Consider the following 15,222-nt stretch of genomic DNA (forward strand, 5'->3'; position numbering starts at 1 on the left):
GGATAGCAGTTCCAGGACCTTGGTTCCAGCACTCTGCTTCCAGGCTCCTGGTTCAAGGTTCATGTCTCCAGCATATTGATTTCACGATCTTGCCTTCGCGAGTCTGGCTCTTGGAACCAAGACACTGGCTCATGGATTTTGGCCCTAGGATATTTACTCAGGTATCTTAGCGCCAGAATCATGGCTCCAAGATACTGCCTCCACTATCCGGGATCCTGGCTTCAGGGTATTGGTTTCAGAATCCTACCTCCAGGATCCTGGCTTCAGGTTTCTGCCTCCAGGAATTTGGTTTCAGGGTCTTAGTTTTGAAATCCCAGGATCTTCACTCCAGGATTCTGCATCCATAATTCTGACTTCCAGGTAAATTGATAAGTACCAATTTTTCGTATTATTTCTTCTATCCTCCATACACTTGTGAACTATGTAGTAGTTATTTTTTTCAAATAAGCGCGGATGCTTATTCCGTGCGATGACGATTACCTCTTTGACTGGCCCAATTAAAGGCCGAATCGGGATAGTCAACCCATGATACCGGTTAGGTTTGCTGGTGAATCTCCATTCAAAAGATACCCAGAACCCCCGACCGTTTGCGGTCTTCTTCCGGCTCAAAATTAGAATCCATGAAAAATTTCTAAGGTCCTAACGGAACGCTTCTCGGCTGTGACTGAAATATCCAAGGTCCGCTCGAAAGCAACTGCTGACAAGCGCTAAGCAACGATTTTGCTTGCTGCGAGCTCGTTGCGATCCAGCAAGGGAAGTTGAAATCGATGGCGTAGTCTCCGATTATAGTTTGACGCGCGAGGATCTGCTGGAGTACGGGGTTGGCTGTTTTAAGGGCCCTTTACTTCAGCTGGTGAAGCTACTGGATTACATTAATTGTGGGGCTTAGAACTAATCAGAATCTTATCGGATGACCTTCGCTGGATCCACTAGGCCAAACTCTAATCTCTTGCACGAAATTCGTTTGCTCCATCCGTCTGTTTGTAGCGCGCGTCATGAACAGCCTTAATTGTAAACAGTTAGGCTAAACAGCCATCCATTGCAGCAATAAGGCCCGCTGTGGAAAGAGCGGCGAGAATTGTAAGAATATTTTTTGCAGTGAGAATGCTGAAAAGTGTCCTTACTGTGGGGAAAATCTCCATGATCTCTCGATATGTACTGTGTACAAACTGCGCGGAGATAAGCTAAAATGGTCTTTTAAGGAACGTTCCATCTTGTCATCGGCGGCTCTGATGACCCACAAGAGTTCTATGAAGAGGAGACACATTTTTCCGGCAAGGAATTTCGAGCACTTTCTAAAACACCAAAACTCCAAGTGTTCTTTTGTTTAATTTCGGGAATGATCTCTATGCTGGAATTAATAAATTCAGTGACACATTTTCATCTCTCAACATTTTTGATCCGCTTTAAAATCTTTTGATAACTTTTCTCTCTACAATAAGAGCACGTTGAAGCAGCTGACTACGAAATGGCCCCGATGCAGTGATCCTATCCTTCAACCCACAACTTGAAGTACGCGACATTCGAAACGAAAGAAGCATCGATGAGCAAAGTTTTAATTACTGTTTTTACTAAGGTTATGAACAACAAACTGGTCGGCAATCTACTCAGAAAACAGTTGCCTTATCAATTTACCCGCGAAGCACTAAATATTAGGATTTGAGCATGATCATATAACGCATCCCGCAAATGTTCAGGCTAGTTTTGCATTCTGACGAATCGACTTTGCGAACGAATGTGGTTCGATCGAATATGACACCCGTTTGATTTTACTGTAGTTGAAAAATAAGGTTGATTATGGTAAACAACAGGTGTAACATATGGGTGACGAAGATTCTAATTGCCTTCCTACACCACCGTCTGACCGTACAGCAACATGCTTCTCATTCGACTAGCAAGGATCGAATGATGCTCAACAATTCATACAAGCTTTGTACAACTTCCCAATATTCGATTAGGTCTCTTAGGTACTTCATACTGACGATTCTTCCTGAAATAGACTGAGACATTTCGGTTTCCCACGTAGCTTCCGAAAAGTTTTCTGCAAATTGGTTTTTGCGTTATTTATACTAGTCATATATACTTAGAAATTAATGTAACATTGGATCACATTTTTCCAACTAATTGGTGCAAACAGTTAACGAATTCATGGTTTCATCAGAAACCGACACTAACTTAGAGCCGCCCTAAGTTACCACCGGATTGACGCCAGCTCCAAAAACGGAGACACATTTTGTGTTCCTAAGTAAAGCGCGAGGTCCCGCGAGAAAAGGAGTTCTGATAAAGCTGAAGAGAACCAGTGAAATCTAATCTTGGTTCGGATTAGCAAGCCAATGCAATATGCATGATGCTATATTTCTCACTAAAAAGAAACACTCCGGCTCTAAGTTACTGTCGAATTCTGATGAGACGAAGTCAAAATAAAAATTCTATAAATTATCCAGTTCGTAATAACTTGTTCAAATAAACAAATCATCAGCAATGTAAAGTGCGGTAAAGGCTCTACACATTCCAAACGTGATATCGTTTAACATACTGTCACTTCCCTCCATTCCCGTTAGGCACGATTTCGTCCATTCTAAACTAACCGCGTTTCAAACATAAAACATTTTAAAAGACAAACACGTTTTTTTCCCCAGCGTGCGTCTAAATATTCCTCCCATCAGCAAGTTAACAACTTCGTACATGATGTTTGCCATCTTCTCAACAGATTTCCTAAATCCCAGCCAAATTCCTTTCGTTCCGAATTTACGACTTACAACAACGACGACGCGTACTGATTCCGGCGGCCACAGTCCAACCGACCGACCAACCAACTCGAACCGTTCCGTTTCGCCATTTCTCTATTCACGATGCTTGCCACCACTTTGTTCCGTTTTGTAGCTGCAATCTGCGGACAGGCAAACTTTTGTTTGTTTGTGTGTGTATGTGTGTTTGTGCCGATACCTACTTTCGTCGGTGTTTTATGCCTGCAGTTTGAATGGGGCAAAAAATCTTCTCTGAATGGGTACAAGTTGGCACTTACTCGTTGTTGGTCCTTTGTTTGATTTGGGTTGTTGGTAGACGTATTTCCGTTTGGAGTAGAAGGGAAAAAAACTAAAGAAGTCGATTGTGGTCCACTAGCAGTGCGATTCTGATTTTCACGAATTGTTGAATATTAGTACTGTTGACATGGACTAGGAAAATTTGTTAGTGCTGTGCTGAATCATCGACAAAAATGTCCAATCCGCAGTAAACAGTACCGCTGTCAAAAAAGTGATGTTAACTGTTTCGGTAAAGAACTCTGTCAGCGCCTACTGGGTTTTTTGCACGCTGTAGAAAAATCAATGGTTTTGAACTTTTTACCCAAAACTGCGGTACAGCGGAGCGGACTCATTCAAGCGACTTTCTGACATTTCTTCGCTGGGAGAAAAATTGCAAAACACTACAAAAGCCAGCGCGAACAAAAGTGTTGCTGGACACACTCGACCGTCACGTACCCCCGGTATGTACCTTCCTGAAACCGAGTGTTTAATTATTTGTTTGCTATTTCACTTTACTGCTGCCTTCCGGTGGAGAAAGATTTTTTTTTATTTCCACTTTGAGGTGGAAACCTATACAGTGTGAGAGATTGCATGTTTTTTTTTGTCTTCGCCGGAAACGTGTTCAGCCATTGCATTGTGTTTGGCCGGACTGGACTGGTTGTTTGAGAGGGAAAGTTTGGCTTGGGGTGTTGTGTTTGGACAAGCGTTAATCAATTTTTTTTCATTTTTTTTATTGAATCTTAATATTATTTTCTTTTTATTTTTAGATAATTTCTCGACATTTAAAGTTTCTCCACTAAAATAACGACGAGACGAAGTCACCCTTTTAGCAGCCAAATAAACCCTTTAAAAGAAAGGGTTCGAACCAAACTCCTCAAACACGCAGTCATCCATTCCCCCAAAATAGACCGAGCATCAGGTGCCACCAGGTTTATAAAAACATCCGGTAAAGTGCTCCCCGGAAAACCGGCAGGATTCTACTAACCAAAGCAATTCCACTTCGGAGTGAACAACAAAAAGGGACGCTGGCTGCGTGTTACACATCTATTTACCTCCTGCGACGACGCGTTCCTCCAACCAGCGCGATATTCGGACAAGGTAGAGGGGGATGGGAAACATAATTTATGCTGCAAACAGACAGGATGCTTGTTAGCGGAAATTAGCGTTTGGCGGTGGAGCGAATTTGGATCTTTTATGGCGGCGGGAACAATAGAAGAATATGTATTATTATTTCATTTACAAACGAACGGTACGAGAAGTAGAAGAGGGAATTTATTACAGCTCGAAGATTTGTTGGCATGGTAATCACATTGCGACGGCAATAACATGGGCTTATGAACGAGAATCGCCTGCTTGGTTCGAGTTGGAAAGATTTTCCTATTAACGACCGAACGAGATAGAAGAAAAAAGTACCAGCACCCACACGAAACGATCCTAACCAACCAACCAACCAACCGAAGAGGGTCCATAAATGATGAAGTGCGACATGTTGTTCTTTTCATTAACCGCCAGAAAGTGGTATTTTATAGACCATTCTCCGCAACGCAGACTGTGGCGCGGTTAGTCTTGGCAGACGCGAAATGTGAGTGCGACAAAGAGGGATGAATAACAAATGTCCGTCCGAATGTTCATCGTAAGTTCAGTACACTATCAAACGAGTCCCTTTCGTAGAGACCTAGAACCGATAGTAGCTCGAGAGTGTCACACTGGGGAAGAAAATGCTGTCAATACTATGATAACCACAATTCATGATGTAAGAAAAGAAAGGTGGAAACTTTTTTCGTTACTAATTCGGATGGATTTATGCTTGCGAAATGAAGATTCACCGTCCAATCCGAACAAAACATGGCAGTGTTTTCTTCTTTAAATCATCCTATTCAGTTGGAAAAAATGACAGTCGCACCCAGACTAATGTTTACACCTACGCACTACATCGTTATCATGAACGATATCCCCCAGAGTAAATATTCTGTATAATAACGCGACAATCAACCAGCTCGTAGTTGGTAACCGCCGTTCGACTGGAGCGCAGACAGACAGGAGAAACACATTTCGACATAGGATTCGGATTCCGAACGCGGCGGCAGGCAACAACCGCAGTGTGGCACCACCCGCGTGCGACAGAAATTTATGACGAAAAGCAGCATAAAAAATTATGTGCGCCTCGAAGTAGGTACATTATGGATTTTGCTGATGAACACACGACGGCTGCTGTCAACAAAAAAACTGGAGGATGTTTGTTGGCAGTTTCTGGTTTCCGTGGTTTATTTCTCACAGAGAAATTTAGATTTCCTATTAGTGAATATTTTGGTAGGACTTTCTATAGTTTGCGTAACCAGCGTCCAGTAGCCTACAGATCACGCGCAAAACTTGCTCTATACAAACCGCTGATACTCCCTGTTGCTCTGTACGGCTAAGATGTATGGGTTCTGAAGAGAGCAGACTATCGATTGCGTTTTAATGTGTTTGAATGGAGAGTTTTGTGTGCAATACAGCTACAAGATAAAATAGGACTTTACTTACTTGCGAGTCGGAGAATATGTACCCCGTATACAACGACATCTCATGAGTTAAGTTCAAGTACATGGAAAGTCCCTCAGAAAAAAGCAGAGATATTTAAACATATATTGGAAATACGGTATTTACCATGTCTACGCAAATTTAATAATTTCGCATTTTTTTTCAGATTAAGTTGAATCGCTAGCAGTGGATAACATCGTCACAATAGCAGAAAACGGTGACCCGTTAGTATAATGGATGCGAGGACGAATAATTGCAAAGGACGATCAAGTTAGGGACTCGGATATTTAAGCAAGTGTTGGCGTATATTCCAGACCGGCTGTAAAAATTTTGTATAGCAATGGATCAATAGAACAATGGAAACAATCATCATCAAAAATCAAATATCGAGAGAACACATCCAACATCGTCATCAAATTTAATCAATAGGCAGACAGAGAAAAACTCTAAAAACACGTCGATAAGAGTTTTCCAAAATGTGATCACAAAACTGTTCCTGATGTAGAAGCCATCAATCGAACAAGAAGCGGCATCGTTTCGTCAGTAAAAAAAACGACGAACAATTCCATGGACAAATTCAAATGTTACAGCAGGAGATTTCGTAATAGCTGCTACAGTTTAATCATGTACCGACGCTTTAATCATCGAAACTATAGAAGAAGGCGGACTATTTTTTGACCAGCATGGAACATGCTTATTGAAAAGAGAAACGTGGAGGACAAACATAAAAACAAACGTTTCACCAGAATAGCACATCGAACTCGTGAAAAAATTGAAATAAAATTTGAAAGAAATCACCGTAGGCTGGAGTTGCATTTTTCGGACCATTCGAATTCGAATAGGAAGTAGAAATATTGAGAAATTTCAGTGATTGTTTACATTTCTGCTCTTACGAAAATAGTATAAATAGAACTTAAAAAGAACTTACAGTGGAAATTTTATCGATTGGCACTCATGCGATATTTGGTCATATATAATAATACACTCTTCTGATCCGGAGTGGATATAAATCCAAAGCTAACAATTGGAATCCAGGTCATATTGAACCCAAATGGAAACTGAACTGTCGGTTCTGTTCGGAAAACAACTCGGGGGACACAATGAAAGGAAACACCCTAAACTCGAAATAGCAGATTTTTCGTAACAACAGCAGGGTACTGTGGAATGTACCCGAAGTATGGCTCACGATGAGGATAATGGTTTAAAATATGTACTTAAAACTACTTCGTCACGGACAATTGTGGTGTGAAAATAGTGAAGTCAATGCTGGATAAAGCTTGAACATTTTTATTTTCAATCGGTCTCTGAAATATTCGATATCTTGGGCTCCGATGGTGGTGTCGCCTCTCTGGTTTAGTGTAGGTGGGCAGGGACCTACACCAAACCAGAGGGGCGACACCACCAGCTGAACCCAAGATATCGAATATTTCGTCCTTTGCAAAGGAAAGCGTGGCATTTCACGGACCTCCGAATAACTCAGGGAAGTTCTACTACCTTATTTTCTAAATATGAACTGGCGATCAACGCAAATTTTAGGCATATTTCACCAAGTTAGGGGTTTTGAAAACTTAAGGGTTATTTCTAAGAATTTAGGGAACTTCAAGGGTATCACTAGAAAATTTAGAGCAATTCTATGTAACCCAGTGTAGTTCTAAAAACTTCAGGACCAAGAACCTAAGAATACCAGAATAGATCTGCAACCTCCCGTAAAGCTTTTCGGGCGTCAATGAAGCCCTAGCAATATCCAGAAACAACACGCTTTGTAATCTTTCGGATACCCTGCAATCTTCAGAGTACTTCAGTGCTCCAAACTTCAAGAAAGCCTTACGACCTTCTAGGAAGGCCAAATAATATCTGGCAAGTTCTAGTAGCTTTGAGGATTCCTTACGGAATACGGTGACGCTCTTTTCATTTCAGGTAACTTCCTCGAATTTTAGGAAGCCTCAAGGCAATTAGTGGCAATTACAGGGGAATGCTATGAAACTCAAATTCTACAAACTCTAGGACCGCTATCTCCTGGAGAGTTTTCCACACTCATGGTAGTTGAACAAACTCGTGTGTATTGATCCAAACTCCACGAAAGCTCTGCAAACATCAAGGAAGTTAAACAAATTTTGGATAAATTTTCGATTTGTGAGGATCAGGAAGATCTACAAGTATTCCATGCTTCAAGAAAGCCTTATGGCATTAAAAGAAACTCAAGCCATTTCTGGGAAGCTCTAACAGTTTTGAGATTTGTTTACGGAATCCTCCGTTGACGTCAGGTCATTTTCACAATGTTTTAGAAGCTTCATAGGTGTTATTACAAAATTCAGTGAAATTTTATGCAACTCAGTGTCGGTCGCCGAGCTTCAGGGCCTAGACCTTCAGAATAGTTGAACGAGTTGAAGTTCAGGTTAGGTCTACGAACTCCGATGAATCACTTTGAACTTCCTGGAAGTTCTACAATCATCAAGGAAGTATAACGAATGTCTGTAAATTCCTGTAGCCTATGAGAATTGCATTCTTCACAATCTACGAGAAGTTCTACAATCTTCAGTTAACTTCATAGATGCACTCCCAACTTCAAGAAAGACTCAAAACCTTATGAGAAATGCAAATAATTCCGGAGAAGTTCTAGCAGCATATAGAATTCTCTACGGGGACCTGTAATGCTCTATACATTTCAAGCAACTTATTTCAATTGTAGGAAGCCTCAAAGAGAATACTGCTAATTTCAGAGAAATTCCATGAAACTTAACCTTTACGAACTCTAGAACCTCCAACTTCTGGAGAATTCGATACGCATAGTAGTTAAATTAATTTCAGTGAAGTGCTCCCAACGCCACGAGAGCTCTACATACGTCAAGGAAGTCTAACGAAAATCGGGAAATTAGTACAAGCTTTCGGAACAGCACGCCTTTTCAAACTTCATGGAACTCCACTGTTCCAGACTGCAAGAAATGCTTGAAAGAAATCGTAATATCTGGGAAGTCCTGCACCTTTATGATTTTTACGGAATCCTGTGAAGTATTGTTGACGATAGGTAATTTCTATGAATTTTAGGAGACTTCAAGATAATTACTTATAAGAGATGAAGAAGAGTTCTACGAGCCTCAGTGTAGTTACACGAGCTTCAGGAACTGTGACGAGCTTCATGATAACTCTACAAACAACTGTGAAGTGATTAAAATTTAAATATAACTACAAATTTCAATAAAGTCCAACGCTTGTCAGAAAATGCATACAAGCTTTGCAAACCTTAAAAATTTTAGAAAGTTCTACACTTTTCAGAAAACTTCCAAAATGGCTCTGAACCACGAGAAAGTCTTGCGACTTTGAGAGAAATACAAAAGGCAGAAATACAATTCCTGGGAAGTCCTGGCTGCTTCAATGATTTTTTACTGATTGACTTCAGGTAATTTCTACGAATTTTAGGGGACCTTTCTATCACTACTCACTATTATCAAGAAGCGTTCCACGAACGTCAGTACGCAGAGCAACAGATGAGTTCCACTGGCTTCAACGTAATTCTACGAACTCAAGTACAGCACTCTGAACTCCCCGAAAGCTCTACAAACTTCCAGAAAGACTACCGACAATCGAAAATCTTCTACGAACTTTGGGACAAGTCCTACATGCTTCAAGAAAACCCATGATCTTCAGCGAATTTCATTAAAGTGTTCCAAATTACCGAACGACCTTAAGAGAAATAAAAAAAACTGGGAAGTCTTACAAGTTTAAAGAATTTTCCGTGGAATCCTGTTACCTTCAGGTAACGTCTATGAATTTTAGGGAACTCCAAAGGAATTACTACAAAGTTCCGGGGAGTTGTATGAACTCCAGGACCTAGAACTGCAGACCTTTAGGGTAATTCAACAATTTTCACTAACATTCATTAAAATTTTACAAACTTTAAGGATGTCTAAAGAATGGCAGGGAATTTCTACAAGATTCAAGAAGTCTTGCAATTTTCAGAAAACTTCAAAAAAGGGCTCTAAATTTCGAGAAAAACTTGCGACCTTGAAAGAAATACAAATAAATTCTGGGAAGTCCTAGCCGCTTAAATTTTAACTGCATCCTATGAGGTCTTATTGACTTCCACGAATCGTAGGAAATTTGCTAAGAAAAACTGCTAAGTAGAATTTCACGATCCTCAGTCTAGTTCTACGAAAGTCATACCTATAGCTACGGAAGAGATCTGTGAGTTGCAAAGTAATCCGGCACACTCCAGTAAAGTACACCGAACGTCACGCTCTACGCCAACGAAATCCAACGAAAGCTAGGAAATGACTACAAGTTTTTGGAACAGAATACCCTTCAAACTTCAGAAAGATTCATGATCCTCAGGGTACTTCAGTAAAGGGTTCCGAGTTACCGAATGACCTTGATAGGATTCGAAATAATTTCTAGGAAGTCTAAGCAGCCTCAAGAGTTTTCTATGGAGCTCTGGAAAGTCCTATTGTCTTCAGGTAGCTTCTACGAATTTTAGGGACCTCCAAGGTACTCACTACAAAGTTCGGAGGAATGCTACGGACTTAAGGACTTATAACAACAGAGGTGAATAATTCTGCAAACTTTAGTAAAGTGCTCCGGGTTTCATGAAGGCATTACAAAGAAGCCTAACGCATATAAGGAAACTTTTACGGCATATATTACAAACTTCAGGAAGTTCGAGGAAGACTTACGACCTTGAGAGGAACTCAAATAATTTCTAGAAAGTGCTAGCAGCTTCGAGAATTTTTTATGGAATAATGGGAAGTCCTACTGACTTCCAGTAATCTCGACGAATTTTAGGGAACTTCGAGGAAACTACTTCAAAATCCAGAAAACTTATGAATCTCGGTGGAGCTCTAGGAGCTTCAGAAGAATTTTTGCGAACATTAGAGTAGATCAATAAACTCCTTTCAAGTGCTTCGAAATTCATGAAAGTTCTACCACTTTCACTAAGTCCAAGGAATACCCTCAAATTCCCGCATGTTTTGGGATTAGAAACTTAAGACACGGTAAAAAGGGTTCGATTATTGTGGAGGATGCAGTAGGCGAATGAAAATATTTTAAGCAATCCAAGTGAAAAGTATAACTGACTTCTGGTAAATCTAAAGTGATGGGGATGAGTGATCGGTATTTCGCGGATGTCTTCGTTGACTTATTGAAATGTCAAATTGAATGCTTTTCTATTCAAGAAGTGAAAGGTGTTTTCAAAGTCTACAGCCTGCGAATGAGGGGCTTGTTCCGAAGTCGACGTCAGATTCAACTTTGAACAAATCTTTAAGGGGCCTCTCTCTTCCGGCAGTCGCACTAAATGCCTAGCCTACCGTAAACTGTCCTGCTTTATCAGTCCACCGATATCAGCATGAAACTACGAAAGAAGCCATTATGAATTACAAAAAATTACTTTTGCAATTAATGCAATAGTACTCTACTTTTGTAGCTCGAGCGGGGAAAAATGAACCAAACTAACCGCGCGTCTTAAAAATTTTAACTTCAGATAACTTTAAAAAGTGACTTAGTTATAGAATTTTCGTCTCATCAGAATCCGACACTAACTTAGTGATAAGACTAAACTGAGACGACCTTGAGAACAATTTGTGCTCATGAGCAAACCCCTAGTCAAGCGTGATATCCCGCAAGAAAACTCCGAGCTTCGAGAAAGAAAATCAGCACTCTGGGAGTAATCTACGAAATTTTTGGGGTTTAGCTAGGAGCTTAAACTATTTTCTACGGGGTTGTATGAAGAGGAAGGGAGGGGAAATTCTATGAAACTCAGTTGTGAAGTCAGGTTCTAGATCTTCAGAAGAATTCAATAAGCCCTAGGATAGGAAGCCTGGTGAATATCGCCACAATATGCCATATAGACTACAGGAAATCTTATATCCTTCAGGTAACTTCAGAAAGTCTTAAGCATGTCATGAGATTCAAATGAATTTAAGAAGAATTTACTAAACATGCGGGATGTAGTATTAGCTTTAGGAAACTCCCAAAAGCTTCAAGGAAGTTAAACGAAATTTAGTGAAGACTTCAAACTTCAGAAAAGTTCTTCATACTTTGAAGAGATCCTACAAATAAAAAAAAATCATGACAAATAATGGCATCGGTTCATTGAAATTGACGACGATAAATTTACAATTAAAATAATATAATAATGTAGGTAAATGCTTGACGGGAGCTATCGGAATGATTAATGTTAGAACTAGAAGTCGCTCGGTCATTGTGATTAAACCAGTCAAGTCGTTACAATCGAGTGACAAAACCCGAAAAAGACATTGATAACACCAGAAAACAATTGAACGAATTACCCAAAAGAACATTATAACCTAATTGGAAAATAATGAGGATGAGTGATCAGTATTCCACGGATGTCTTCGTTGAATTGTTGTTTCGAAAATCCAAGGCCTTTCTCTTCCGGCAGTCGCACTACATGCCCAGCACACTGCGATCTGTCGTAAAAACTACAAAAGAGGCCAACATAAATTGTGCTAAATTACTCTTGCATTTAATGTAAGGTTTTTCTGCTTCTGATTTGCGTGAATGAAAAAAAAAATGAACCGAACAATTGAACCATTCCCCGGATTACTACTGAAAAGTCGTCCGTAATTCATCCTCTTCCAAGTATGGCCTCTTTGGCACCGTGTGTGAATGATGACTTCCTTGATGTAACTATGTAGGTAGGTAGGTAGGTTTGCCGGGGATATTCAACTACAAAAGAAACCATTCGGAACGGCGGTGGGGAGAGGGCGCGGTGGTTTCGACAAAACTGATAGAGGAAGAATCAGCTTCCCTTTTTGCAGCGAGAAGCTAGAACTACACCGAACCTAACCCCTAACCTACTGCCGATGAGATGCCGTGTAAAAGTGCCAACAAGCGTGTTGGCTGTCTGCACTTTTCACAACGAGGGGCAACAGCAGCTAGCAAGGGCACGTTTACTGCTGCTACTGCTACTGGCTCTTCCATTATTACACATAAAAGTGCAGCTAAGCAGGGTTGGCGAAGTGCGACCGGCAGACGTTGCACATGATTTATTGCATCCTTTACAGGCTGGCAGCAACTAACGCGTGTTATGTTAAGCTGCTTCCGCCGATGCCGGTTTTGGCACAGGGAATGGGGGGAAGGGATGCAAAATGGTAAAGTTTTTCTTTCGCCGAAATATTCTTTATCTTGCGCTGGTTTCTTCGTGAAGAGGGAGAGAGAGATTGCACTTTAGGCAAAGTCGAACTTTTGTAATAGAATGTGACGTGCCTCGGCGAATGTGTGTGTGTGTGTGCGGCTTGCTTGGATAATTATTTGCATAGGTTAGCAATCTGTCAGGGGCAACTTTGTTGACAAATTCGTTGTAGGAATGTTGTCAATCACTTGCTGAATCATGTTATCATCGAAAAATTTTCAAATCCCCAGCTGAGTGCACCTCAAACAAGCAACCGACAACTAACAAGTATCCTTCTTCTTTCTTCTTTTTAATCAATTTTTCAGACGTGTCATCCTTCCAGCCGGATTTCGCCGAACCAATTATCAACATTTCGGTGGCCATCGGACGGGATGCGACATTCACCTGCCACGTACGCCATTTGGGTGGTTATCGGGTAAGTTTCGGGGGGGGGGGGGATGATCGGGATTATATTGTGTATCCGTTCATCATCTGCTTGCGGATCAGTGTTAAAACCTCGTACCGGAAGGTCTGATGTGTGGTCTATCCTAGTCATGACATACCTAGCTCGGTTACACGTCTTGTTGAAAGTATTTCGAACGTCAGCCTTTTGAGGTTAAATTTGAAAAATCAATTGCGAATAATAGGATCGCTATCGGGGGTTACATATTGTCCCAGAACTTGACCTTCTGTTTCGACAGAAGTCGCAGTTTGATTTTAGCATACAGCTCAATCAGGGTTAGTTTATCGATCCGATACAAATGTTCGATTAAAAAAATATATCCTTCATTTGACAAAATATATAAGAATTTTTCGCGTAGTCTCTTATAGTCCCGAAGGACGTCAACCGTCGAATAAACACTAATTGGGATTTGCTAGATTCCCTCGGACAGGACGAGCTCCGACGACATTGCTGACACTGTTCTCTAACAAGAATGACAGCAACAGCGGTAGGAAGAATGATGCCGCCACCCTTGTGTCCTTCTCGTCCCGACTCCAAATTTTGAGGTTATATACGTACGTGAGTGCATTGATGTATTTAGGTCGTGCTCTGATGTGAATAATATTAGCTGAATCGTGTAAAGAAGCTCTCTGGCGTTGGGCTTCTGATATCGATTCCTGGGTTAAAGAGTTTTGGAAGCACTCGGTTTTTCAACCTCAGTTCATCAGGAAACCTTACCGGTAAACAAAAGGCTGCAAGTTTTCAAGTTACCGATTTGACGTAATAAAGGAAAGAATTGCCGAAATTCAAAATTATGTAATCGGTTACACGATTTTACTAACACATTTGTACACGCAACACAAACAAGCACATACTCGCGATCAACCCGTTAACATACAAACGTTCGAGCCCGGCGCGATAATACAACCCCTGGTCACAAACTTGAATTTCACAAACAAAAAATTCCCACATGAATAGGTGAACGTTTTAGCTCCTACGAATGCATAAACGTACGCATTCATGAATCGGTCATGTCCGGAAGCCCCTGCTATTTGTCTTAGCAGCCTAGGTTCATGCCTTCAGTTGGACTATTCTCAAAAATAAAAAAATAAATGACGCCCATATAAACTAGACAACAAGTTTCACAACGTTATCTCCGGGCACTCTGGTGAGATGGCAGAACTTACTCTCTTCTAGCATATGAATCGTGCACTCAAAAATAAACATCAGAAACCCCGCCATCATGAATATTTACGAACGCAAAGGACTACACGGTTATACTATTGAATTTGTACACACAAAGTTATGTAAACGCCCATGCAATCAAACACGTTAACATACAAACGCTTGAGCCCTTCGCGATCATCCACATTCAATATCACGATTAGAATCACGACCCACTGCTATTGGCTTTAAGCATCGTTTTAGTGGGTGACCATTTCCGTCTAGTCTGAGTACCGGGTCTGGGTACCGAGTTCTACCAAGTTTCAACATTTTTCGATCTCAGAAAAAAGTTATGAGCTTTCATGTAAAACGTATGACAAATTCATGTAATCCCCATATAAAACTTCAATCACTTTGGAGCACGTGTTATGGTTATGGTCCAAATTTGCTAAAAATTTTTTTGATGCCTTGATTCATTTTCTGACCGGCAATGGACAAAATTTCAATAACGCAAAAAACTGCCACTCCAATATATACCGTAAAACATGTTTTAATCCGCCTAGTGGTGCAATTGCGCCTTTCTTTTCTTTAAACCATGGTTGGTTATGTTCAATATAATTGTGGAAATGTCTATTACATTCTTAGTACACCTTTCACCTATATACAATGGCCGGCCAGCCAGCTAGTAACAATTGAGGTTTTATGGTAGTTTTATAGCCACTCATAAAACTTAGATTGAACTTGTAGCATGCTATAAAGCTTCAATTGCTACTTGGGTTGGCATCATTCGATTGTTAAATTTTCCTTTATTCGCCCCATTGAACATTTTTTTTATAATCAAGAATCGTCGTAGGCGCCCAATGTGGTCAAAGCGACATTGGTTAGTCATTATTGATCCCATTTTAAAAAGTTTTGCATCATTTTGATATCATGGTGGTATCGGTTTATGT

At 40.6% G+C, this 15,222-nt stretch overlaps 1 protein-coding gene across 2 annotated transcripts in view; it reads left to right on the forward strand.

Moving 5' to 3' along the window:
* LOC131688597 (lachesin) overlaps nucleotides 1–15,222 on the forward strand; it is a 232,391-nt gene that overhangs the window by 100,155 nt on the left and 117,014 nt on the right. For both annotated transcript variants that reach the window (XM_058972958.1, XM_058972964.1), the window contains exon 3: nucleotides 12,993–13,102. In XM_058972958.1, the coding sequence (XP_058828941.1) occupies nucleotides 12,993–13,102 (110 nt within the window). The remainder of the gene's footprint in view (nucleotides 1–12,992; nucleotides 13,103–15,222) is intronic.

The sequence above is a fragment of the Topomyia yanbarensis genome, chromosome 1, assembly GCF_030247195.1.
Source record: "Topomyia yanbarensis strain Yona2022 chromosome 1, ASM3024719v1, whole genome shotgun sequence".
NCBI lineage: Eukaryota > Metazoa > Arthropoda > Insecta > Diptera > Culicidae > Topomyia > Topomyia yanbarensis.